Source organism: Aplidium turbinatum, chromosome 3 (genome assembly GCF_918807975.1).
Source record: "Aplidium turbinatum chromosome 3, kaAplTurb1.1, whole genome shotgun sequence".
NCBI lineage: Eukaryota > Metazoa > Chordata > Ascidiacea > Aplousobranchia > Polyclinidae > Aplidium > Aplidium turbinatum.
Window position 1 is genome coordinate 2,266,132 of NC_137474.1, and position 27,729 is coordinate 2,293,860.

Sequence of the window (27,729 nt, forward strand, 5' to 3'; positions counted from 1 at the left end):
TGAAGCTAATTTTATCACACTGTACTGCTGAAGTGGCAAATGTGGTCGTATGCTGGTCATATATTGATTGACCAAAGATCGTTGATTTCATACCAAAAAGGTATTTCTGTAAACGGATTAACATTGTTCACTTACCTCAACACTACCCAGACCGCAAAATCTGTCACTTTTACATTGATTCAACGTCTGAGACGTTGAATCAATGTAAAAATGACAGATTTTATTATCTGGGTACCCGTTGGTTACAACAGACTTCATCAGTGCAGAAACACTCTTAGGAATTGCGGCTTAGAGATAACGAGCTTTTACAAGTGAAAGTGCCGTAAAAAACTACCGCTTACCTCAACACCACTGCAAGTTTCATAATATGCTTGAAAAGGACCCGCAACACTTCGTGTGACCACAGTTATAGTGCGATAGGACAGTAGTTTCAAAGTGTTTTGCAAATTTGCATATTAACAAACATGGCTTGATGGCCCATCTTGCAAAATCCGTTCTTTTTACATTGAATCAACCCTAAACGTTGTTAGCTGAGAAGTGGTTTTCCAGACCACAGAATTCGTCATTTTTACATTGCTGCAGCGTCTACAGACGTTGAAATACAAATTTTTACAATTATAAGTTTGCATCTTTTAATAAAATTAACGACATAAAAATGATCATTGACTCGATGTATTCCCAGCCTGCAAATTAGTCTGCACTAACGGGAGTAAGGTGGCCAGTTCATTTCTCTCGGCCACCTTTCCTTAAACAACTACGCCAAACCAGTTTATTACACCCTGGGTAGAGGTGAGCGGTGTTTATCAACAACTAGCTTAAGCGGGAGTCGAACCAGGATTGCATGATCGGAAAGCGTACGCCTTATCCGCTGCGCAATCTCACCACCACTCACCACTTGACGCAACTTAAAAACACAATTGATGCAATTGAGTCTAAGGAAGAAACTAACCAATGAGATGCAAATTAAAGAAGGAGGCGTCTGAGAAACTTTCTGAGTCAAAAATACTTCATTGCATCATTTGAGACCTTGGGCCTCTGTCTATTGGCCATGGGCCCATTACATGAACCTGAGGCTAGGTAACTTAGCCTGAGCTGGAATCGAACGGAGGACAATCAGAAGCATTAGCAAAGACATTCTTCCACTTTACCACAAAATTGGTGAACCTGCCAGTAGAAGAAACAAGTGAGGATTGACGCGTAAAGGATCATTTTGCTTCTGACTGTGATAATTAGCTTCTCAAAAATGAGAAACCCCTTTTGAAAACTTAAATATTTCTATTTGAATAAGATACTGAAGAAGGTGACAAAAACTGACAAAAACTGTATCAATAAAATATACACGTTTCCGAACTTGACTAATTTTGTTTACTTATTACGTTTAATTATTCGGTTGCATCTTGAAAAGGATCCTTGTATAACTTTCCATCTTCAATAACATCGAGTAATCAGAACAGAGCTTGAGAGACATCAGTATCTATTTCTTTAATTAAATTTCAGGTTTGCATTCTTGTAAAGGATTTTGAATCATTCACCCATGTGGACAGTTTCGTTGGCTCCCATTGGGCACCAAAGTAGGCCCTTGAGGTTGTCTATCTGTAAGTATCAATAAAAACTGAACAAATTTTAGCTTAACATTCAAGTTTGTAGTAAAATATTGAATATCAACAAAAGTTTTATAATTTAAATTATTCAATTTTGTTGAGAATCGAACAAACAGAAGTCATTGTGACTTCATAAAAACTTGAACACATCAAATTAGAACAAGTTTTTCTTTTTTGCCTAGCAATTATGGAATGAAGAAAGATGCAATTGCCCTACTCAGTGTAATTTTAACCACTACAGGCATTATATTGATGCGGTACCCGAAAACCGAGTCAGATACAAATCTATCGCACAAGCACAAAGGTTGGTATGTAAACATAAGCAAAGACAAAATAAATTAAATAAGCATTGTTTCAGGATAATGAAATATTGATGATGTAATAAACCGTCAGTGACGTAACTTGTTTGGATTCTTTGTAAAAAGCTGCTGTACTTAGTTGTGGCGTACTAATGTTGATCATCCGAGTCAGCAAAAGTTGCCGTTTTGAATCGTTTCAACGTTGTTAGGCATTGAAACAACCTGAAAACAGCAATTTATGGTAGCTAGGATATGTATCTGTTTTCTGTGTATTGTAACATTTTCGAAGTTCTTCTTACATTTGAGACAGTTATCCTTTCTAAATGTATGAAACTGCATAGCTGAGTGGTGAAAGTCTTGGTATGGCACTCGAAAGGGTGCTGGTTCGACACCACTCAAGAGCATGTGGCTGTGTCTTTGGCACGACCCTTAAAAGCTTGCTTGAAGATGCAGATGGAGTTGGCTTTCTTGCCTTCATGTTGGATTAATCTAATTAATCTAAGTCTTTATCTACCAGGCGTAAGATATAAGATATAAATAAGTTTAAATAAAAAAATATGTTGTTTTTACAAAAATATTATTTTCTAATTTTGAGCTTTGTTGTTCTACGACAATAGTCTGCAATCATATGATGTAAAATATTCAAACTAAAATGGCTTCTGAGTGAATCTTGAATTCGGATACAACGTAAACTACCTATCATGGCTACCAGGTCTCTACTTATATAAAACAATGCTGTCATTTGTTATATCAAAATCAATGAGAATATACTGTATTAAAAAAAAGTCTTTTTGACAAAATTAACGATAAACTTTAATGAATGAAGAAAGCGCTTAAAAGAGAGTTTATTGTTTTTGTTGTTTTTAGCTATCTTTAGTTTCTAGAATTTTCTTCGGGGATATCAATTGTCGAACGTGATAATTGAGTAATTATGACATTGGCGTCACTCTTGAATTCAAATAATACTGCAGCCCTAGGCTAAATGGACTTCACTGCTGGTGCGAGTCAAATTGTTACGGGAGAACGCACGACGCACGTGGAAGTGATATGCAAATCCCGATCTCGACGAGGTGTGTTTTTAGTCACGTCACAATCAACAAAGCGCACGTTCTCGGATGAATCAACCAATTGGTTGACTTGATATTATTTGGTCTTAACTTCTTGCAAGCTTAGGTTGGTTCCAACTCGTTCCACACGAGATAGTTTAAAAGTCAGTACTGCACAAATTCGTGTTCTTATTGACGTAAGTACAAGAGACTTAGGCAGTGCTTTAAATGCCACATTACAAAGTTAAAAAAGTTTTATTTGATTTTTTGTTTAAGTTTAATAACATTGATACTAAAGCATAGTGAAAGCAGAGTTGTGTGCTATACAAAAGAAGTAGGCTGCTTTACTTTAAATGCTTATAAGTTTTTAACAGTCAACTTTGTCAACAAGACCATTTGAATAGACTGATAAATCCAAAGAAGTATTTCCACTATTACCAAAATACAAAACTTTAATTAAAGATAATTTGTGATTGTATACTGTTTTTTGAGTGGTTGAGTAATGGTTCTTCTTCATATGCGCAACAAAAAACAATATACAAGGCTTTAAACGAGGGATCGGCCACATTTTTTTAACCGCGGGCAAAACTAAACTTTAGAAGGTCTTCGCGGACCGCAGCCTATAGGCTATTAATTATCCACCAACAATTCTGTTCTCTTCATTGTTTATGATGTTGTAAAAACATTCGAATTTCCGAAATTTTAATCAGATTAAGTCCTAAGTTTGTGAATGAAAGTAGGCTACAACATACATCTATTGATAGCACAACAGTAATGCTTTGGTTGATTTTGGTTTGAAAGCTTCTTTAGTTTAGGTGATAAGTTGGATGAGGAAAGAAGCATGATATCTTACAAGTTGTCATCAGTAAATTTTGTTCTGAATTGCACTTGGTGAGTTTCATTGACGACAAATAAATGTTCACTTGCATAAGTGCTGCCAAATTTGGATGCCAATTTTTTGGCATGATTAACCAAGTTGGGATATTGTTTCCATTCAAAACATTTTTATAGAAGTAACGCAGTGATTATACCCTCGGCATGAAATTCTGTTTTTAACTTGTTGGCTACTTCATTGCAGAACTAGCTCACTTCTATTTGCTACTTCTCTTGTACAGCATCCATCTGTTCATCAAATGGAGTACTAAAAAATTAAATGTCGTTTTTGAGAGAACGCATGTCACCAAAGTGCGATGAAAATTGATTTTATATATGTTGTATCACAGAAACAAAAAACGCTACAAAGTCAGACATGTGGGCCTACCCATAATGATCAATGAAATAGAAAATGACGCATGTGTTACGATTACATTAACAAAAAATTAAAGACAAGAAAAAAGCGAAATGTTCGATTATAAAACAATATCCCAATAGGCGAGCCGTATAATGCTATAACTTGTAAAGGGGCTGTAAGCCGAGTGGCTTTTTTTGGCTGGCCAAATCCGGCCCGCGGGCCGTAGATTACAGTGCTATATTTACGTTTGATTTGCGTAATTAATTACAAATAGCAATTGCCTACTCAGCAGCAAGCAGTTGTTAAAAAAACAAAAAAAAAACATGAAAAACAGCATCTGCCATTTTTTTGCATTTTGTCTGCAGACGTTGAATCAATGTAAAAATGACGGTTTCTTGTTTAGGTTGTCATAAAAAGCACGATCTTTCATTTAACTTTTGACGATTAGCTATGACAACCTACATAAATATTGTCAGTTAGCAAGCCTGTCTTTTTTACATAGATTCAATATTTTCAGACGTTGAACCAATCTAAAACAGGACTGATTCTCTGACTAGGTTTGTGTTTAGGAGTGACTTACTTACTTCGGCACGTGCAGCTGAGAATAAACTGCTGACTTTGAGATGATGTTGCTGATTCATAATTTGTAGTAACACTGTTGCCCTCCCAACTAAAGGAGAAACGCAAATAGGTTTGTTTATCGATACAATGTGATATGTTAGTAAATTTTTGTTGCAAACAGCTTAGAGGAAAGGATTTGTCAGATGTCATCTAGATTCAATACCAACAGCAGCAAATATTAGAAGAAAAAAAACAAGTAGCGGAGAACGTTATATTCATACAAAAGTGGAGCAGGTCACAGATCCGATTTATTTTGTTCTCGTTCGTTACCGCCGTGGTCAGCCTCGCAAAAGGTACAGTAGGCCTACCAATCACAGCACACGATCAACCACTGAGAAGATGAATATTGAAAATTTAAGACAAACTTGCAAGAAAAAAAAAATTGAGAGAAGTTAGAAAAGCAAGAACGTAATGAAATGTGATTATTAAAATTTTTATATCTTAAAAGAAAAAACAGATAAGTTATGTGAGTATTTTTCTCAAACAACACCTTGCTACTTGCGTACCTATAAGAAAATTAGCCTGGCACATCAACGTTTGCTTGCTGCATTTTATTGGCAACCACAAAACTTCAAAATCTGTTAGTTCTCGTTTGGTTTACGATAAATTTTGGATCAAATACATCTAATTATAATTATCTGTCGCAAAAGCATTGTCTTAGATTTAGAAGAAGGAAAATTAAGCGCTTGTCAACGAGTCGTGAGCCATGATAGCAGGATAATAATGGTAAACGACAAGCCATCAACACAGCTACCTCCGCCCGGCTGGGTACTAGCGTTGTTTAAATTCGTTTACAGTCGCAAAGCACAGCTGTCATGCAAAAGCAATTAAATTTAACGTTTACTCAACGTTCAACAAGAGTTGCAGAGCGACACCGGCTTGTGATGAATATTTGAGCAGAATTTCCGTTTTGAGCAGGGGTTAAATCTGCTATGAAAGGTTGCAGTAGAAGTTTGCTTGCAACAGCGCTGGTGGCTGCGCTGTTGTTGTGATGAATGCTTGTTTGGATAGATCAGATTGTGCCACAAAATCAAAGGAATTAGTTAAAGTACTTCATAATAGTTCGGTATGCTAAGGCTTGTAATTAAGTTCAGTGGAAAAAGGCCTTTGAATTAGAAAAATATCACAAATTAGAAATTGAAATGTGACATTGCACAGTTTTTTAAGGCATTTACAGTTTTTACAATCAGCTTGATTGCTTCTACATTAAACCGAGCAATAAAAGGTGTTATTTTTAACGTTTTGCGACGTTTAAACAATGCAAAGAAGGCTTTTTTTATTAACTGGGTATACTCATTCGACTTCTTGTCACAGCCATCTATTTATAGTAAGTTATTACGTGGAAGATGGTTCAAGTTTTATAGGGAGACTCAGATTTGGCAAGCTAATCGATTTAGAAAGCTCTCTCATGGACTTTATAGCAGGATGCTTGTGTTAGATTTCGTTTCCAGTTACTGAAATCCAATAACGGTGTCATAAATAAATAATTGCTCAACACGACACTGTGGTAAAAAGCAAAGCAATTCAAATGACGCTTGCACATGATACTGATCAGCACCCAAACAGCAAACTTTGTTATTTTTTTTTATAAATCCATTGTTTTCACATTGATTCAACGTCTGCAGACGTTAAATCAATGTAAAAGTGATGGATTTTCTTGGCTGGGTATAGATCCAAAAAGCAGTAAACAACTATCATTTTTTCTAACCATTTTCGAACAGGGAAAACGCACTTTCGGTAGCAGATGTATGAAAGTAAAAAAAATGCACCATACTCAATTAGTGCTGGCACAAGCAATGTTCTAAATTAAACTTAAAAGCCAAGTTGTTAGTGCATTATCGTATATTAGTTCGAACAGATAGAATCACTTAACATTGGTAAAACAATTGAGGTCGTGTAAGACGTAGCTATAACGGCAGCAATAATAGGTCATCGCAAAGAAGAATGTCATGAATAAGAATAAGTTTTTTGTTACTCACGATAGTGAACACGGTGAAATAGGCTTTAAACTAAAAACACAGTGGTGAAGTATCAGAATGACAGTTAAAGATTTTAACTGCTCTCAGTCACTTTCTGCCAGATATTTCTATCAACAACATCTAATCCTTCTTCTTTGTGTAAAAGTCCTGTTCTAGGCCTAGGCGTTCATTCATAGTTCTTTTAAGTTTTTCCGGTATTTGATTGTATTAAAAATTGTTGTGGTTATGCTGGCAACATAATGTAAAACGCAAAGTTAGAAAACGCCTTTTGTCGTGCCTTGGATATTGCCTGGTGGTTGAAAATGTTAATTATGTTTTGCCTTATCCAGGCTTACGCCCGGTAGTTGAGAATTTATAAGAAGTAGAGAAGGCAAGAAAAAAAAATCTTTGGTGTTTTTTTTTTCAAGCATGTCATTGAGAGTCTTACCAAGAACACAGGCGCCTGTTCCGAGTAAGTTCTGAACCGACGCCCTTTCGAACGATGTAACATTCTTTCTACTGAAATAAAGTCATAACGATCTATTTGACTTAGCGAATGCCATTGGTCATTCGCAATGATATTTTAAGACTGTTATGAAAAGAAATTGACGGAAAAGCCATAAATTTTTGAAAAAGCTGCAGCTCTCATATCTTTCTCATTTTGCTAAGTCTGACTCCAGTAACCAAATGAAAACGGTGATGACACAAGGCTGCTGCTTGAATTGAATGCTGATCTATAAATATAAGTCTTTGAATGTAAATTTACAAGAAGTCATCAAAAACAAAGCGTAATCGTCAGGACTGATCATTGCTTTCAATACGAGACGAGGAATAATATGCTAATGATAATATTATTTATGTTTGATATTATTAATAAGTTAACTATTGTGACGTAATGTAATGGGCACCATTTGCCTACAAAGATGAAGTTAATATTTTGAATTGCAGATTTTTTCCAAAGTAAAACAAGAAGATGTGAACATTATGTAAACAAAGCAAAGGAATTTATTTTCAATTGCAGATTTTTTCCAAAGTAAAACAAGAAGATGTGAACATTATGTAAACAAAGCAAAGGAATTTATTTTCACACGAGTGGGACTTGTGGGTTTGACACCTGTCAGAAAATATTTCATTTCCTTGATATTTAAACAAAGAGATCGTTATGGCAAAAGATACACTCTTAACTCTAACCGTCTTATTTTTCAGAAATTTATTTATGCCAGAATATAAACACATAGGCTAATATATTATCGACATACTCACACATATTGGTGAGCAATGGAATGTGAAACGTATGAATGCGTGTGGAATCGCATGAAAGGAAAGTCTGGTTCGAATAGCAGTGAAAATGTAGCAAGTGACGAAGTTGAAGATCTCTTTTCAACTTCGTCTTCGTTCAGGATTCTGTTTCCAATCGTTTTGGTCATTGGAATATTCATACTTGTGGCAATAGGGGTGCTCATTCAAAGGTAAGTTTTTAGGGCATTTCATTGTTTCATGCTTTCATGTGCTTGAAAATTTGATTTTTTATGATCGAATATCTACCCAAATATGTCTAAAACCGATTATATCAGACGTTTTATTCACCAATTTATGATTTTTTTTGACGTTTTATCAAATTTATTTCTATTAAGTACCTAAGAAATTATGTAGGTTTAATTTAAAGCTATTGGGGTCAAATTAGTACTGCGCTTATTTTATTAAACTTTTATTGCTACCTTTCAAAAATTAAGTTTTTACAAAAACCAACTATGTCTGACTATTTTAAAAAATACTTTAAACTCTTGTAAATAGTACTTTGTGTAAACAAGCCTTTTTGCAGGGTAGTGGTGAAAGTCATTCAAAAGCGGTGGCGTTCCAGGAGAAATAGAAGGAGCGTGAGACCTCGAGATCGATCGTCACACCTCAACGCAAGAGTGAATACCATCACCACAAATTATTCCGATCTCCCCACTTATGGCCAAGTCATGGCAGCTATCAAACAAGGGGAAGCACCTCCTCCCTATTGTGAGGTAATAATCGGAATATATAAATTCTAAACAATGAAAACTATTAATACTACAAAAAGTGCTCAATGCCAAGCAAAAAGGCAAAGCAGAGCGAATTAAATCAAGAATTAAGAATTAAAAAGATTCTATTTGAATAAGACCTTCTGATGATCCGTTAGGTGAAACAATTTGTAAAGGCTTCAGATAGTAATAACTATATTTGATTTAAATTCTAAACAAAAGCAACAATCAATCAATTAATTAATCAATCAATGTTTTATTTGTCAGTAACAGGAACATAGGTACATGTTTGAAATATGCAATATACACAGTACAAAAGTTACACAAGTTCCCATACCGACAGGGAGACAACGAGACGACCATACGGTCTACTAGTCAATTGCCACCCTACGAAAATTACGATTTTGCCATTTAAAATAAGCTTACAAGAGAAAAAAAAAAAACGTTGAAACGTTCCCGCGCTTCAACAACAGCGTACGCACAAAAAAAAACAAACATATTGATGATAACGTAGGCCTAAACACAAATTCCATGAAGCAAGCAGAGAATAATCAAGTTTCCGAAGAAACTGACAAGTTGGTTTCCATAACATATCACTTACGATGCACTGTAGCTTTGTAAAATTAACGTTTTGATCTCTTTTTTGAAACAATGAAATGATAAGTTTTTTAGCCTACTTGGAACCTCTGACCAGAGCATTGGTCCCAATACCTGCATGGACTTTTTGCCGAATTCTGTGTTTGATCTATTTATAAAATAGTTGTTGCTTGTTTGATATCTTGTGTTATGCTGATGAATAGATGAAGCATTTGTAAATACGTAAATCACAATACGTAGACGGATACAGATTCATATGAACTTTGTACATATGTTTTTTTATTTCAATGTTATGTATGTCTTTTAGTTTCAAGATGTTCATTTTGAAAATTAAAAAATTAGTGTGAGCATAGTAATTTTGTTTCGTAATTATTCTTTTTGTTGTTATGCTTGTGTTACCAATGTTAATGTTAATACATTTATATAAACACATTTATATAAAAATACATTTATATACAGCAATGCATACAACAGCAATATAGTGATGCATACAGTATTACAGCAAAATACAAAATGCAATTTTGAACCCAAGTACAGTATTTTAAAATTTTTGCCGTAAGCTCAAAGAGACATCGAACCCATACTTACATCGGCACATCACCAACCTAACATTAGGCAATGCATTTTTAAGGCCAATGCTTAAATTTAAAGAAATTTTAAACATGAGAAAGTGTTGTTTTTCTATCCAGTACTGAACTTTTACCTTGTGAAATATATTGCACATACATGTATGGTTCATCTAGAAGATATGACTTTAAAATAGATTACATAAAGCGCTGCTCAAAGCTGGAGTTGTTATTTATGTAAATGTACATTTAAAATACGTTCATAGACAAGCATTCGCTTTCAGATCCTAAACAAAACCGCTGAAAACAATTGTTCAAACCGAAATCATATAAAATCTATAAAATATCAACAGCACTTAAGAAAAGCCATTAACTTTCTGGAACTTGGAAAGATTTAAAAACCGTAGTTTGGCCAGAAAACAGATCTTTCTGCCATGATTGTTCTTGAAAGTGTTCTTCTTTTTCATGCGAAGTGTGATTTACTTTTTGCTGTTGATTTTCAAACTTTTAACGTTGAAATTTTATTTTTGAAATGTAGCAAGAAGCTGGGTTTGCTGATTGTGAATTATTCATCTCTTTAGGTTGCGTCCGGCGCGGTCAATCCAGCGTTTCTTGGCCAGCACACCTTTCGAAGCCACTTGCAATCACCGAACAGTGACGTCACAAGGCAAGCCAACAATCAATGGTCGCTGCGTGATCGCGAGTCGCAGAATTCGACGACTCGAATTCCATCTGGACCAGACAACAATGCATCTGCTGTTGTTGATATTATCAATGAAGCTCAGAATCGCTCCACTGTGATAGCCATCCCTCAGTCGCCTACTGTTATTCACTCTCATGGACAAGAGAACGTTTCAACCAGTAATGTCACTACAATTGGTCCTTCGGTGTATAGAAGCACTGAGCCACCGATAGAGCAGCCAGTCTCAATTGTGATCCATGATATTGATGAACTGGTTAATTCGATTTCCGTGTCCAGTTCTCTACGAGCAGGAAGGGTCCACGTAAAAAAACACAAAAAGACCAAACAACGCAAAGTCAATGAAACCTCTGAATGCCAAAGCTTGCCGTCCCCTGACAGCTGCGTGCCTAAAACCTCACCCAACCCATCTTCAACAAACAATGCTAACGAAAGCCCAATTGTGCCGGAAAGCACTATTGTGTGATGCCATAACACGTTATGGTGATGTCATGAATTATTTCTAGAACTAATGTGCTTTATTTCTATTTTAAGACTCTCAGAAGCCATGACCCTCCGGTTATGGTTTTTCTTATTAACTGTTTTTGTTTCAGTTTATATACCTTGCCTTCTAGTGCCTATGTTTATGTACATGTTTACGATTACAAATTTTTGTCAAGAGACTTTTTAAAATGAATGATTTAAATTATTGTGACGTTTTGTGGACTTTCACATTCTTCAACTGGCACGTTTTCTAAGACGACCAGTTTTATTATAAATTTGATTCAGGATATTTTCCGAAGTTAGATTATGGAAATTTTTTTAATTAAGTCAAATTCAACTACAATATTAATATTGTTGTAAGTTGTTCCCGATATGATAGCGTTACTAAAATTTGTAGGCTATTTTTGCAACTAAATAATTTGTTTTAGTTTTTCAAACGACTAATATTTTGTTGAAAGTTGTTAATTTTCACTTTTTAATGAATGAGTAGAAACAGATTTTACGCTTTTACTGCATCCGCTTCATTTGTTTTTCATTTTTTTACCTAATTATTCAGTCGATAATGTGTTTGTTTAACTTAAAGTAAACAACTGCTGCTAATAATTTAATAAAACAATGATATGAAAATTTTTTGTTCAGGTGAAATTAAAACACTTAACTTCTTCAACTGGTTTATTTTTTTTGTACTTTTTCAAATATCCTTTGTTTTAAAATGCGCCTTTAAATGAATGATTTGAAAGCTTACATTGAGTAACATGACCCACCACAGCTTACTGAATGTCTTCTCTGTAAGAAATGCAGTTTAAAAAACTTGAAACCATAACAAGAAAAATTTAGATCAGTTTGCTCGGCTTTAATGTTGGAAATGAATTAAAAAGAGTATCATTTTTGTCGATTGTGTGATGCTAAAAGTCTATGCAAAGTAGGCTACAAAACAATTTTATCGGAAATGAATTGAATAAATAGAAGTGTATTTTTTCACTGTTTCCAAATGAAGACCAGAATACTTGTCTGTGTGTTGGAAAAACCGGCTTATTAACTGAGCTAAAGTAATGCTTTTTGTACTTCTAAGCCATTTTAGTAGTAGCCTAGGCTATATCGTGTAGTGTAAGTAATAGCCTACTTTCTGTTTTATTCCAGACATCTTAATGATGAATAAAAATCTATAAAAAACAACCATTAAGAAAGTGAAGTATCTTCTGACCGGTGTCAAACCCATCACAATGTTTGATATGAACGACTCGGTTACATGTCTTGCAATACAAACGAATTTATTTTCAGACAAGTCAGTTCAACCATGAACATAATGTTTATAATTGAACTGACTTGTGTGAAGTGAATTCGTTTGTATTTACGAAAACTGCGACTTATGTTTTAACAATTTACAGCCTACGTGTGGACAACACTATGAAATAATATTGTGGTCGATTGTCCCGAAAACCTTTCATAATCGCTTTGTGCAGACTTAAAAAATTATATCAATCAATAGCAATAATCACAAAGATGTTGACGGAAAATATTGCATCGCACACAAGAAAGGAAAGGAAACACGATTATCGAAAACTAACGCCAATAGTGTATATCCCTAAATAGTATATCAGCCAATATAAACCAAAACAACCCATAAGAAAGCTAAACTACAGGCATCTACTGTAGTGTAGAGAGAGATCATGTGATTTAATTTGCAAAGTTATGGGATTTAATTTGCAAAGTTTTCAGATCTTTGGTTTGTAACTAAGATTTTTATTTGCATATGAGTTACATTTAAACTGATTCACAGAGTTATGGTTACAAGTAGCCGATAGAGCTATACAAATAATGGGGTAGTTGAACTTATCACAGAAATCACATTATTTATTTCTGAAGGTTACAGTAGTTTGAGATTATGCGATAAAGCTCACAAACAAAAACATATTAACAGAGTTAGTTTTGCAACAAACAACAGCAGTGGTAGCGCGAGTACGACGCTCGAATAGGCGCCGGTTCAACACCGCTGAATAGCATGCGTTTGTATCTTCTGCAAAAGACTCTTTCTCAACCGCCTCTCTCAGCCTTCTTTGATGGTAGGGACGACTGATTGCAGCGGCTAGTCTCACTACTTCACTGCGGTCGTAGAACATCTTTGAAGAAGTTTAGACAGCCAAGAGAGTAACAACCCACCACTAGCTCGTTCCTTTCACTCAGCTGAAACGGCCCGATGCCGGAAGAGTGATTGCAGCGGGAAATTTTTTACCGTCGCTATCCGTTGTTCCACTCGCCCTGAGATGACAGGATTGCAGCGGCCCATCCAAAGAAGACTCAGGGGTCAGCGAAAGCTACCCTTTCTCTGGCCACCCCTCTCTGGATTTTCCTCCAAATTAAATGTCAAATTGCAGTGGCCATTTTCCACACGCCGGTGCTCTTCTTCAAGCGGGCATCAAGAAGAAGCACACATTTAAACAAACTTAAATTAAATTAACATCAATTCTTTACCAAAACGTGCCATAGTTCTACCAAGAATAACCTATCAAAGCTTTGTCAGTCCGAGGATAAAGATTTAAAACCAACCAAACCCTTCTAATAAATCTTCAACCACCAAGTGTTAACTCAAAAAGCGACAAAACAAAATATCCTTTTCCAGCTCACTACAGTACGTCAGTCCATAAAAACTTAAAAAAATGCTGGCTGAAATAGTTGGTTTAAAAACAAAATAAAAAATAATCAATTTCGTACCTAATAAGAGTCAACTTGAAATTAAAATTAAGACAAACGTTTTTGTTAAATTTATAAAAGGTGCTGCTTGCTTTTAAACTACTTTCAGATTTCTAAAAGTAATTTTTTTCAATGTAATTTTTTCAACAAACAAGTCATTTTAACTTCAGCGAACGCAGTGTGATTGCATTCTCGGTAGGGAAAGAGTTATGCATGCATGGGCTACCACTCAATTTTTGAACCTTGGATAGCATTTTTAATACCACCCTTGACACAATGTGATTGACAACAACAGCACATTAAAACAAAATTAGCATTAACCTAAACAATTAAATACTATTACTGAAGATTGGAGCATATTTATTTATATCTGGATTGCGCAACAACACTCTTTATTACGTCACAAGTGCATGCAGACTTATTCTACCAGTTTTAAATTAAATCTTTTTTTCGGCTGCACCAGTCAGCAAATAAATGTTTGTTTGTCTTTTCGAAGAAAGCTGATTTTGGGGAAACTAAAACCTAAAAAAATGAATCTTCTGGTGATCTTTTGTTTGATCACCTGCAATATCGTTGCAGAAGGAATGCAAATTTGCTGGACTTATGAAAACGGCAAAGAAGATGAACACTCTCTCTCCACTGCGCTCGGTTTTCCGCTAGAAGACACGATTGAGAAAGAAACTTGTAAAATTACTGAAGCCTGTGACGAAAAAGAGGACACAGAAAACAATAACAAATATATGTATGTGCTTGTATAAATAAACTAGTGGCATGAAGAGAGAGATAGTTTGCAGAAGGACAGAGCTACATTTCAAGAAAAGATGTTTTAATAAGCAAAAACGGACCACTAGAGGTTGTATTAGAGCTAAAAATTTATTTTTTAAAATAAGGTAACATTTCGGGGACAATAGCATCCCAGGTCTCCGTTTAGACACAGCTAAAAATAATCTACAACTTCAAAATATGAAATACCTCAACTACGGTACGGTACTCTTCAAAAATTTCAAAACATTAAAGCTATACGAAATTTGAAAAACCTCGTTTTTGAAGTATCGTTATTAATTACTACGAACAGATAGAGAAGGATTTTAAAACAACAGCTAACATCACTTTTTTCTTGGTTTCGTTTAACTAACCATTCATAGCTGCAAGAAGAACATTTTGAATTGTTTCAATCTACATAGTGGCGTTGACATAGCCTATCTGAACTTATTTAAAGTCAAGGTTATTGAATTGCGTGGCCTATTTAATTTAAACTTAATCAAGAAACGAAGAGCCTAATACGTAGATACTAAACTCATGTTCAGCAAATGTTTCGACAACTATAATGTCTTCATCTTCAGTGCTACGGTCAATAAATCAATATATGTTTCAGTCAATAGCACTGAAAATGAAAACAGTTTAGTTTTCGAAACATTTGCTGAACAAGAGTTTAGTATCTACATTTTAAGTTCTTTATTTTTTGAGTAGATGAACCAGGCGTTTCAACCATTTTGTGCCTAAATTAGATTATTTCTAAGAAATTTTAAATTGATTTAATTTTATAGGGTTTACCTTCCTACCTGCCCTGCGCATCATCCGTCCCGTCCAGTGCCACCGCGCTTGACAAAAATAACGAAGAAGAAAGAAAACAAGATGTTAATAGTGTAAGTACTATTGTAATGCTTAACATCAAACCAATCCAAAGTTAACTAGTGCACACGTCTTTGAAAATAAATTGTGTAACGCGCAGGTGTGTATAGCCGAGTGGCGAGACCCCTGGAACGACATTGTAAAGATCACCTGTTCGACACCGCTCAAGAGCGTTCAGCTGTATCTTTGATAGGACACTTAAAAGCATACTTAAAGGTGGCCACAAAGATTAGCTTCCTTGCCTTCCCGTCCACTTAATCTAGATTTTTAACTACCGAGCGTAAGACTAAATACGACCAAAGATGTTTGATATTAAGATTCAAAACCAAAAACTATAAAGATTCTAAACCAAACCAAACCAAACATTCGACTGGCCGTCGTTATGGGTGTTTAATAACAGTTTTGTGTAGATTTGTTCCTGTGATAAAGTTTGTTAAAGCTTCATTACAACCCAACATACAAACAACAAAAGAAAAAGACACCAACGTTTTGGAGGGAGTTGAAGTCAGTACCTTTCGCTTTGCGCAAGTACATGATGATGAACTGATAGCTGATTCTAACGGTACCGCAGAGTAAGTTTTTGTAAAATGATTTTCCCTTGTACACAACTGACAAACTTACTTGTGCTTAGAAGAGAACAATTACTGTAGTAGAAACTTCACTTCACTAGAATTCAAACAGCCGGCCTTGTTGTTCATAGGGTTTGAAATGATATAATATACAAACAATTTCTTTCTTTGTTGAGTTATAAAAATTGTGCAAGAAAATTTGCTCTTCAGATACATTTACTTGTTAGTGAGTTATTTAAAAGTATAATTGCTGGATGTTTATGATGTAATTTTTAATAGATGTGTTTTTGAAACGTGGTTTTTGGTCATCGTCGTCGTCGTGTGAGCCTCTAGGGCCAAGAGTCTATCCTTTTACCACCCCAGATTCACGATGTTCCCGGACTACACTGGAAGGCTGCTAGAGAGCAGCCAGTCTTTGGTTTCATTATCCATGACACGCAGACCTTCCACTCCGTTGGGTGGCTTGAAGATGGAACAGTCATTTATGATGTAGTCTGCGGTCTTTTCCTCGGCACCACATTCAAAAAAGGAGGAAGAAGCCATTCCGCATTGGTGCATGGTTGAGCGGAAAAGCCCGACGCCCGTACGGAGACGGTTGAGGCGCATCCATGCCTTTTTTGGTAATGTCAGGCCGATGGGGCGTGTGTCGGCGTCGGAGATGAACGAATAGGGTCTGGTGGCGGTTGACTTTTATTCAGAATTCCATTTATGGTCCGCCCAAACAGCCGCAGAGATGTCGTGTACATCAGCTTCGTTGATAAAAAGTTGAGCGGCTGGCACGAATGGGTGTCTTGATTTCAGTCGACGGGAGTGCTCGTTTGGGAGAGCAGAGGTCTTGTGGTGGAGAAGGTGGTTAGACTCCAGTGCCCGTCGACCGAGGGACAAAGTGGCTTCTTCGCGACGAAGCTTAGCGGGTTGGATGCCAGCGAGAATGTGGAGATTGTCCAATGGTGTGGGACGCAGGCATCCGGTCACTGCGCGCAGGGCGCTGTTTATGGCAATGCCGATGTTATGACAGTGAGCACTATACGGCACCAAACAGGTGCACAGTACTCTGCTGAAGAGTAGACAAGGGCTAAGGCTGCTATACTCAGTGTCAGCTCTCTCCCCCCAACTAGAGCCTGCCAGGCGCTTGAGTAGCGGAGCGCGGGATGTGAGTTTCTTGCGCAGTGACTTCAAATGGTGGCAGTATGTGAGCGATCTGTCGAGTGTCACTCCATGATATCTTGGTTCGGGGCAGAAGGACAGAGATATTCCGTTGTTCTGGACGTGTAGCTCAAGATCAGCTTCCCGATTATGGAGGTGGACAGTAGCGTAGCCAGGAATTTTGAAAGGGGGGGGGGGTTGACGACCCAGTGGCGGGGGTCTGGGGGGCCTCCCCCAAAAAATTTTGAAAAATTACTTTGAATTTGGTGCATTCTGAGAGCATTTTCAATAAAAATGTGGGTATGAATATTCCTGTAAAATGGTGCTGTCCGGTGGCATAGCAAAAGGATAAGATCATGTTTTCTTCGGCACTTTTCGGAAATAAAGCTAAGTCTCTATGTTTTCTTGTTGCTAATTCCTGGCTGAGATGTTTGAATGTTTGGTATTAGCAAAACTCGCTCTTTTAATGCAGTTTTGTATAAAATTAGGCATTTTTTTTTAGACTGAAAGCATCATTCTCAATAACGTGACGTTACACGCGTGCCAAAGGGGGTGGGTTGTAACCCCCAAAACCCCCCCTTGGCTACGCACACTCCTTCTTATCATATAAAGCAAGCAGGATATGGAAAACGTGTTACAAAATCTGCATGACGAAAATCGTGGTGTGGTTTTGCAAAACATGACTCGTTTGGTGAAATTGACTGAAAAGTAACCCGGAAAAAAGATATCTACGAAACCACTGTAGAAACGACAACGCATTCAAGGATTGCTCTCCATTCAACGGCACATAGCCTAGTGAATGGAATAAGTCACAGGCAATGTTCTGCTGAAACCCAATATGGCTGCTCTCTAATTGCTTTTTAGTGTAGTCTGGGATCATTGTAAACTTTGGGTGGTAAAAGGATATACTGTAGACCCTTGGCCTCAGAAGCTCAAATGAAGAAAAGAAAACATGATTAGTTTTATATGTTTCTGATTTATAAGTTTTGTTTTTAGGAGGATGTACATCACAACGGAATCTTCCGAAGCATCGTTCCAAATACACGCAGCCCAATTTGACCACCCCCAAATGTGCTTAATTGAAGATGATTGGTCGTTGACATGCCCACGTGACATTACTAACTTACTAGAAAACAAGTACGAAGCAAGTTTTCACGGATAATCGTGAAATATAAAACATAAAGTTACTTCTGCTTATACTCTTCTTTTCCTAAAGGAATTTGTCTAATCTTAAAAAAAATCCAAACAACTGCTCGTATTACGTCACATCATGCAAACGTTTGATGTGGAAATGAAGCTTATTGAAATCTGAGTTAAAAATAATGCTCATTTCACATGTTTCGAACACCTAAAACGACTCCAACTTTGGAAGCGACAAATTCCAAAGCTCTGGTTAAAACTCAAAATTACTCCTGAATTTAGAAAAATGGTTCCATACGCAGCATCTGAGGGTTCATAATATGTTCTAGCGTATACTTTCCTAGCATCATGACGCTTGAATTGGTTGTCAGCTTGTTTGGGCCACGTTTCCTTCGCAAACTACACTCTCCCAGCAATCTACTACATTTTGGGTTCAAGACTTTATTAAAGCTACTGTAGGCCTACCAGATAGACATTATGAAAGCACGCCATTTTATAACTGCAAAAAAGTTCATTGAGTCACTTTAAAATCTCTGCTTTTAGAGACGACGATTTGACTCTATTTCAACTTATTACCGGCTTTTACATTCCACATACCAATCTAGACGACAACAAATGTAAAGCGTTTCTCGTCCAAGGACCTTTAAACAAGAATGAAGAAAATGACGTTTGTCCTAAAATTTCCACTGAAGACTTTCCAAAGTAAGCAAATGATAATAAAATTATTGTGCAACAGTGATAAGTTAGTTTAAAAGAACTCAATGATCTGATTAGCAATGTCTGATTAAATTGCACAAGATTTGTCTAGTGATTTATTGTCAGTAGAGTTGCAAGCATACATTTTTAATTTATTTAAAAATACATTAAACTCAATAACCCAAGCCTGACATAATAATTAGCTCGTCTTGATCTGTGTGTAGCCCTTGCAGCCCTATGCACCGAATTCATTAAATCCAGGCCTGACATAAATAATTAGTTCGTCTTGATCTGTGTGTAGTCAGCATCTATTGAAACCAAAACAATGCAAGGGAGAGTTTATTATATCAATGCATGTAATAGATAGAATGATATCAAATACAGTTACTACTTCAAGAAACCTCTACACTACAGCCTCTTTCAATTTTATTGGGAAGCATTAAAATGTCCTCATTCAAGTGGAATCATTATTCAAATACTTTCTATGTGAATAAGGACCTTCTGATGATCCCTAGCAAGGGTGAAACAGGCTTCAGAGGTTTTTAAAAATAGTAACCGTATTTGATGTAATTTTCTCTGCTTGGCATTAAGCACTTTTTGTAGTATTAATAAATATATTGTTTAGATAGAATGATAGATGGGGCGCTTTTAAGCAGTTGGCCACAGAAGAAATTGGTAAAGCTTAGTCTTTTAAAAAGACGAATTGGGTAGGCTTGGAACGCGTAGAAATTGTAGGCTCACCAGAAAGCTCTAACATAGAATTAAACTTCTACAGTAATTTGTTATTTTCATACAGATTCACAATGTTTGGTTGGTGTAATGACACAAGACACGGCAGTTCAGGCAAGAGTACATTCTGTTCAAGTGAGGACAGAAATACTTCCATAATGTAAGTTAACTCCCCCTATCACAACTATAATCTGAATGCTTTCGTCCACGTGCCAATGCAAAAGGGTCATAGGATGACTGCTTTTCTGGTAGTTCAATTCTTGACATTATGTTGAGTAAAGTTAATGTAAAGCGGTTAGATGAATTGATTTCGATCTAATTTCACTGATTTAAATTTAATCTTTCAATTTCAACCCAACTCTATTTATAAAGGTTTAGGAATGGTTTCATGTTTATGGTTTGAACATTTGCTGGACAAAACAAGTTTGCCTTTTAGTTACAAGTTTAGGAGCTCACTGCTTTCCTACTATCCCTCTTCTGTCTGCTTCAACCATACTTGCAATCGTTTCTTGTGTTTTTATTTACTGAGTCTGAATTGATTTAGTGAGTCGGGATAAAAACCTGATGTTTGTATACCTTCAACGATCTTATAAACAGCCACCGTTTTGTTTGCGGATGTTGAACAATTTTACATCACCACAGCTAAATAATATTTGTAGTTAGTAATACATAAGTCACAAAATAAATTCTGTCTTTCAAAATTGATTGCTGTTAAAGCTATCACATTCTCAAATCGACTTGTGTACCATTGTTAACGTGTCCTAATTATCATAAAAATGTTTTAGTTTGAAGACGTTCGGTTAGTTTGGTTTTGAATCTTTATCCTCGGACTGACAAAGCCTTGATTGGTGATTCCTGGTAGTTTCGCATACTTGTAGAATGTAGAGGTTCTTGGCGCAGGGCCGGTTATCGAGATTGACAGAGTAAAGTTTTCCGATTGTTGAAGTGTTGTTGGCGGGGAACGTTCCTACCAATTTTAACCGTTTCTGTTCTTGGTTCTTGATGGTGTGCATCATTTGTGCGAGTTCAAATAATACTGTAGATATATACACTAAAGCATAACTAGCCTATAGCGGCAGCTTAAGGAACCTATAAGGACTTTTGAAAAAGTGCTACTATAAACTGTCACTATAACCAAATCCAACGTGTAGTTTAAAAATGGGAATTTGCAACAGATGCCACCTCAACGAAATGTCACTATAGACGAAGACACTACAGCTGAATTCTATTATTGTGTATAATATTGTTTTGCAGACCTAAGAAGGCAGCAAAGCGGTTTCAAGAGTTAACTGAAAGAGACTTGTGGCTGACAACCAGCCTTGTTCTGCTGGATTTAGACACATGCTCTGTCAACTCAGCACCAACAAACATTGATGGAGTTTGCTTGATAAACGGTCAGCTGAACAACACAGTGGAAAGAGATTTCTTTCTGCCCCGTGCATTCAAACGATTGCCTTTGAAAGAACAAAAGCATTGTGTCACGCTCAACTAAGTTACCTTAATGACTGAAAAAAAAAAACAACTTTTTCTGAACGCCAATAAAAATGAGTTTTAATAACATGAGACGCTGTTGTGCAAATTAAGCTAAACTATCACAAGGTGTTTCAAGCAATAATCTGCATTTAAATGCATTTATTCCGAAGTTTCGTTAATCAGACACAACTGACTTCTTCAGGGGTTAGATCAGATGATGAGTATTGAGTAACTGTCTGGCATGGCAAAACACAGGACCATATTGCTGTAAATCAAATAAACATGCAAAACTAAATTCACCTTCGAAACATAATTATTCGAAAGCAAAGTTTAGCTTAATTTACACCACTAGAGTGCCTCATCTTATTAAATGAAATATTTGGTCAACAGTTTCATTCAATTTTTATCTTTAATTTTGCCCTTACTTTTATCTGCTTAACCCTCACCGTAGGCTATTCAATTTTTAAAACCGATTTTTTTGTGTTAATTTTAAACCAATTAGCATCAAGTTACTCGTTTTTATTGAAGCAAAAATTAAGATTTTATTTTAGATGTTTGAGAAAATCGTGTTTTTCGCATATAAGTTAATTTGATAAATGTTTTTGAAAATCATAGATTTACTTTCAATTTCAATAAACTAACGTGTTTATATTGAATTGCTTATGATACCTCATACGTAAAAGAGCTTGTTAGTTATTTTCACTATAAAAGTCAATTAAACGAAATGTAACAAAGGTATCATTCTTCCTGTTATTTAAGTAGACACAATAATCACAATTGTATTTCGAGGTTTGAGTTTATAGCAAATCAATGTTTAACGTTTCATCATCTATTAACGTTAGAATTGCGTAAACAATAAACACGTATGAACCTATCACCTTTTGACATGGAAGATAAAAGTTGAGTTTTAAACAATGACAAACTTGCTTCTTGTGGACTGGAAAGAATATTTCTCTACGTTTCAATAATGAAAAGAGAATGCACAATTCTTATCATCATTTTACGTAGTTTCAATATCATATCAACATTTTCTTCTACGCTTGAGCAGTTTCACGAAAACGTTTCATTTACTCTCTATCACATTAAACAATGTCAGTTTAAAACAAAACAAAAACATTTCTTTTTGTAAATTTTTTCTTTAGACTTTACAAAAATCTTTTCCAATAAAAAACAGACAAATTCCGTTAAATATTAAATAATTGTTCAGCATCTTTCACCCGTTAAACACGATACGTAAAAGTATCTGCTGAAATAAGTTCATTACAGTAGTCCCTTCTTATTAAGCCCACAGTTAATAAGCTTACCCGCTTATTAAGCCCAATTAGCCCTGTCTGGAATTACTAAATGTATAGGAGTGGTAGAGAATAGTCTCCCGCTTAATAGGCCCAACTGTTTAATAAGCCCAAAAAGTCGTCCGATTCTGAGGTGGACTTAATAAGCGGGGAGTACTGTACTTCGGTAAAATATAACGGCTTTTATATTGTAGCAAAAATGGGCTAATGTTATATATTTATTCATGCTCAAAGTTTTAGCAGTCTGAAGATTTCTTGCTGATTACTTTATTTCACTGTGAAGTTCATTTATCCAGGGCAACATGTCAATTGGGTTCACCTCTTTTCCAAATCTGTATCTAAAATATTTATAAATAATCACATTAAAACGAGATGCAAACTAGCATGGCACTAAATATATTCAATTTTTTTTTAAATCTTCTTTCCAGAATTCGTTTGTTTTATAAAAACAGTTTGGATTTATCATTTGAACGACTTCATGAGAAAAGTATGATCATCTTTCCAAACACTAACGTTAGCTTTTTGTCATGGATAACGCCTTAAAAGTCTGGGTCCCATTTATACATTGTATGACTTGCCAATCTAAAGTGTTTCTGATTGATAAATTGGAATAAACACAGGAACAATTGAAAGAATTGGTGGCAATTGGTGTAAGATAAACAATTGGTGACCATCCTGTGTCTGATTGTTTGTGTGTGAGCGTGTTGTGCTCTGAATGGTACTTGGTACGTCTAAATTTACAAGTAACATGGCTGATGTGTTTTGGAGTTATATGACAGATCTGCAGTTTCCAATGAAACGATAAGTTGCATGATAGGCTAGTCTTTCTTTGCATTCCCAGTGATTGAAGTAAAAGGCCATACTCAAGGTTAGTTAGTGTTTCTTGCCTATATGTTTGCTTATTACATCAAGTTCAGTTACTATTTTCTAGTAACCTTTACAACCTGTTTCACCCTTACTGGAGATCATCAGAAGGTCCTTATTCAAATAGAATCAGCTTATTTTTTTTTGACAGGCAATCATCTCCACCCCAGAATTCTATCTTGCCTCCCAAATAGGTTTTTCTTACTATTAGCTACAACATTTCAATGACGTTGTATTACATGTTGAATGAGCTTTCACAAACGTCCGGCTGCATTCAGTTGCTGCTTTGAAACTGCGTAAAGAGCATAGGTATGTCTTTGACAGGACACTTAAAGGCATGTCTGAAAGTGGACACGAAGATTGGCTTTTCTGCCTCCACGTTCACTTAATCTTAATCTTCAGCCACCGGACGTACGCCTAGACGCGACAAAAGTAGCTATATTTTTAACAAGCTCATTATTTCAAATATTAAAATGTTTGCCCTCCCAACAGTTGCTTTTGCCGCCTAAAAATCTTCATTCTAGCTACATCTCTGGCTGAATCTACCAATTTGTTGAATCCGTAAATGATCTGCTCTTGATGAATTTGGAAAGTTATAAAATGTATCTAATGAAATGCTCCTCAATTTGAGATACCCTGTTAAAAGGTTGGCAACATGAATAAGAAAATACATGGAGAATGTATCCAGAGACAACTTCAAAAGCATTAGTCAATAATTTAATAAAAATCTTACCTTGGAATGCCATTGTGGTCTACAAGAAATTTGTCAAAGTTCCAGTTGATATCATTGATTTTCAATACCTTCCAATAAAGTTTATCTTTGATTCCCAGAATATTAGTAACCGGAGGGCAAGATCTCTGGTTTGCAATAATCATAAAACATAAAAAAAATTAACTAAAATAATATTTTCATGACAAACCAAATCATACTTTTTACTCTACCAGTAAATTTCCAGTTTGTCAAACTGTAACATTATCTAAAGCGAGAAGATATACGTGCAACAAGCAACATAATATATAAACATGTTTGATAAAATTGTTTTATAAAATATAGACCAAAGTCTACTTTTGCATTAAAACTTTGTTTTTGCCAGCAGTGATTTTTAATACATGGCACAGATATACATAATGATAATATACAGTTCAGAGGTGGGCAGTAGCGCGCTACTTTTTCGGTAAAAGTAGCGGTAGCGGCGCTACTTTTTAGTTCGAGTAGCGGCTGCAGTAGCGGCGCTATTTTTTTTCCAAAGTAGCGGTAGCGAGAGAAGAGCTACTTTTTTTCAGTCGCACTCCCGCTAACCGCTACTTTTTAATTTAAAGTAAAAAATACTCGTTTTTTTGGCAACACTGGCGTAGTCAAGCAGCTATATAATGGGTTTGGTTGCAAAGTTTCGTCTTTTCGGCGAATATCTCCGTGTGATGAAGCCTATCTGCCAGGCTTTAGACATTCTCCAGGGCGAGTCCAAGGCGTATTGAGGAATCTTGCTTCCAGTCATTACAATTTGCGCGAAGAAGTTGTCCGAGATCAGTGATCTTGTGACCTGTAAGGAGTTGAGAGTGAAAATCCTTGAAGGGGTCAAGAAACGATTCATCAAGTGCTTTAACGACATGAAATGCGTTTTGGCATCATGTCTTCATCCCTCCTTCAAGACGTCGACTACGTTTCCACAGATGATGCTGATGCACTGCGAGAAAAAGTCAAGACAGATGTAATTCGACTGTTGTGGGAGACATCAAGCCAGGTTGATACCGAGAAGAGTGACACCAACACCAGTCACGACTACGAGGATGTGTTTTTTGATGTGTTTGCGCCATCCCGTGAAACGTTGGTGCAGATGTAAACAGCAATTGTGGACGCCTTTTTTTCGGACAAGAGCAAGTCCTTGAGCTTTTCGAATACCGAGTTGAAACATCTGTTCATTTAGTACAGCACCCCCATTCCTTCCAGTACCACGGTGGAGAGACTTTTCTCTGTTGGAAAAGATGTGCTTAAGCCAAAGCGGGCAGGACTTAATGACTCTCATTTTGAAATGCTTGTGTGTTTGAAAGATGTGTAACAATATAACCCTTAGAATGTGTTTTCCATAACGACGTTAAAATGACAGTGTAAACAAATGATAACATTCGTTTTCAAGGTCATTTTTGCCTCACTAAGGACTTGAAGAGTGTTTCCTAGTGTCATTTTAGACAAAAGTAGCGGAAGAAGTAGCGGTAGCGCGCGCTACTTTGCTCCGAGTAGCGGTAGCGGGTAGCGCGCTACTTTTGTAAATTGGTAGCGGGTTGCGGTAGCGCGCGCTATTTTGGTCCAAGTAGCGGTAGTGGGTAGCGCTCTACTTTAAAAGTAGCGGGTGCCCACCTCTTATATATTGCAATATATAGTTATACATAATAATATACAGTCATACATTATAATATGCAATTATACAGTGTACATACAGATTTTAGAAAATTATAGGTCAAAACAAAAGCTCCAGCAGTATTTGGCAAATTAATTTTAAACTTAAGGTTTACAAAATTAAAGCAAGATATATGTGAAGCCATGATGAAACTGAACTTACTTTTAAGCCAGTGTATAAAGGAATTTCTTTCATGCCGTTAACATTAACTTTTTCAAAAAAGTGAACGTTTCTGTGAGGAACAAATCCACCCCCAGGACGCACGTATTTAAGTCCGTTTAGTATCTCACTGTTTTTTCCGGGTTCTTCAAGACCAAATTGATTGCATGGAAAAGCAAGAATTTGAAATGACATACCCTCAGCAATCTACAAAACCATTTAACGAATTAAGGTGAACTTGGCTGTATAGCTGAGTGGTGAAAATGCTGATGTTCGGTTCAGCAGACCATAGCCCTAAAGAAAGGCCGTATTTCTTTCTTTCGTAAGTATATTTCTCTCTACAGCAGCGTATTATTTATAACCATAGGAGAAATCAAGGACTATAGTAGAAGGAGCTGATACGATGTTCGAAAGGACTTTGGTTCGACACCTAGCAAAGGCACGCAATTGTGCCTTAGTTAAACCACGTAATACCATGCTTGATGGGGAACACGAAGAGGGCAGTATTCACTCTTCCACTTAATTAAATCTAAATCTTCATTATTACTCAAGATACGACTAAAGTCATTTTTAAGAGTGACATTGTGTCTTCAGCTATATTACTGTTGAGGTCAGCACGTGCGTACGTAACAATTAAAGTTGACTAAACTCTCCTCACCGCATCAAACAGCCATGGGTTTGGTAACAACACATTGAATTTCCGGTTTGTTTGATATAAATTATGTTCTAGAGATGAGAATGGATAACGTTTTATCTCCATAATGTGTCAAACATATTAAAAAGAGATAAAAGAAATTGATGTCTTATCAATAGTTAAGCTTCAGTAGTGTCCTTTTTTTTGTAAGGAAATGGAGATTGATTTATCAAGCAATTGAAAGGTTTAATGACGTTGACTACATTAGTAGATAAAGCTTTGGTAGAGAGTTTGCTTTGTTGAACCATAGAGAAATAAAACAAATTAGTAGAGTGGTTAAAAATTATTGAGATCAAAATGTGATATATGGTGAAAGTATGACTACCTCTAAAAGTGCATTCATTGCTGGATATTGGGTAGAAGTTAACCCTCAGAAGCTGGCCACATTTACCACCATGGTAATGTTTCCCGAAAATTGAGAAAGTTGAACAACTTTTCCCTCCAAGCTTTTGGATTCTTGGTCGTAGACAGAAAACTGTTGAAACAAAATTTCGTGTTTAGTGGCATGATCAATTGATCATTATTTACTTCACAAACGTAGAAACAAACGACCTGTTTTAGCTTGATGCTGCGGTACTGTAGTACCGCTACTACCATAGCGAACCCGCAACACCAGGCTAAAACAGGTCGCTTGTATCTACATCTGTAAAAAGATAAATGATAAACATTTTTTTATTATCAACAAGCATATGAAAGATAAGTTCCATTAAGTTTTTAGAATGAATAATAATTGAACATCGGAACAACGATGTATCACATTTTTTCATAAAAACAAATTGACAATGTCAAAGGAAGTTTTAGATTCGGTTTAATTTTTAGACCAGTGTATTTGTCTTGTTGGTGCAAACCAATTTATACAAAACACAATAAGCACAAATAAGTCGCACAACAAGGATGGCAGGGAAAAACTAAACGGTCACCAAAGTCTGCTGATTCTAGAATCTTCTCTCACCGTATTTCCGCTGTAGCAAGTGGACCTTTCCATACAAATCCCAAGCGCTAGACTGCTCAAGAAAATGAGCATTGCCTGCTTAGCAGACATGATCAGAAGTCACAGGATCACTTCACAATCGCAAATTATTTCAATACTATTGCTTTATATTCTGCGAAAACATTTTTGTCGTAATAAAAACAGTT

The 27,729-nt window shown here is 36.1% G+C and overlaps 3 protein-coding genes and 1 pseudogene across 4 annotated transcripts in view; 2 read left to right on the top strand and 2 right to left on the bottom strand.

The window, feature by feature from the left end:
- LOC145767587 (uncharacterized) overlaps positions 1–27,729 on the bottom strand; it is a 170,096-nt gene that overhangs the window by 62,710 nt on the left and 79,657 nt on the right. The gene's annotated exons all lie outside the window — the stretch shown is intronic.
- LOC145767307 (uncharacterized) lies at positions 7,957–12,278 on the top strand. The gene is made up of 3 exons (XM_082579101.1): positions 7,957–8,225; positions 8,579–8,768; positions 10,510–12,278. Exons 1-3 carry the CDS (start codon positions 8,035–8,037, stop codon positions 11,092–11,094), a joined length of 966 nt encoding a protein of 321 aa, XP_082435227.1. The 5' UTR covers positions 7,957–8,034; the 3' UTR covers positions 11,095–12,278.
- On the top strand, positions 14,265–22,231 carry LOC145767021 (uncharacterized). Its single transcript, XM_082578750.1, has 7 exons — positions 14,265–14,544; positions 15,350–15,448; positions 15,845–16,006; positions 18,146–18,286; positions 18,833–18,991; positions 19,782–19,874; positions 20,969–22,231. The coding sequence occupies exons 1-7, from the start codon at positions 14,333–14,335 to the stop codon at positions 21,204–21,206; spliced, it is 1,104 nt and encodes a 367-aa protein (XP_082434876.1). The 5' UTR covers positions 14,265–14,332; the 3' UTR covers positions 21,207–22,231.
- On the bottom strand, positions 22,625–27,691 carry LOC145767022 (glutathione peroxidase 3-like; annotated as a pseudogene). The gene is made up of 5 exons (XR_014288736.1): positions 27,545–27,691; positions 26,918–27,067; positions 25,902–26,105; positions 24,077–24,201; positions 22,625–22,817 (listed from the first exon to the last, which is right to left on the bottom strand). The product of XR_014288736.1 is annotated as a glutathione peroxidase 3-like (transcript).

Coding starts and splice junctions, on each gene's coding strand:
- LOC145767307 (XM_082579101.1), top strand. CDS start 8,035: ATGGAATGTGAAACGTATGAATGCGTGTGGAATCGCATGAAAGGAAAG. Junction 8,226..8,578: donor ATAGGGGTGCTCATTCAAAG/GTAAGTTTTTAG, acceptor GCCTTTTTGCAG/GGTAGTGGTGAAAGTCATTC. Junction 8,769..10,509: donor CACCTCCTCCCTATTGTGAG/GTAATAATCGGA, acceptor TCATCTCTTTAG/GTTGCGTCCGGCGCGGTCAA.
- LOC145767021 (XM_082578750.1), top strand. CDS start 14,333: ATGAATCTTCTGGTGATCTTTTGTTTGATCACCTGCAATATCGTTGCA. Junction 16,007..18,145: donor GATTCTAACGGTACCGCAGA/GTAAGTTTTTGT, acceptor TTTTGTTTTTAG/GAGGATGTACATCACAACGG. Junction 18,992..19,781: donor TCCACTGAAGACTTTCCAAA/GTAAGCAAATGA, acceptor ATTTTCATACAG/ATTCACAATGTTTGGTTGGT.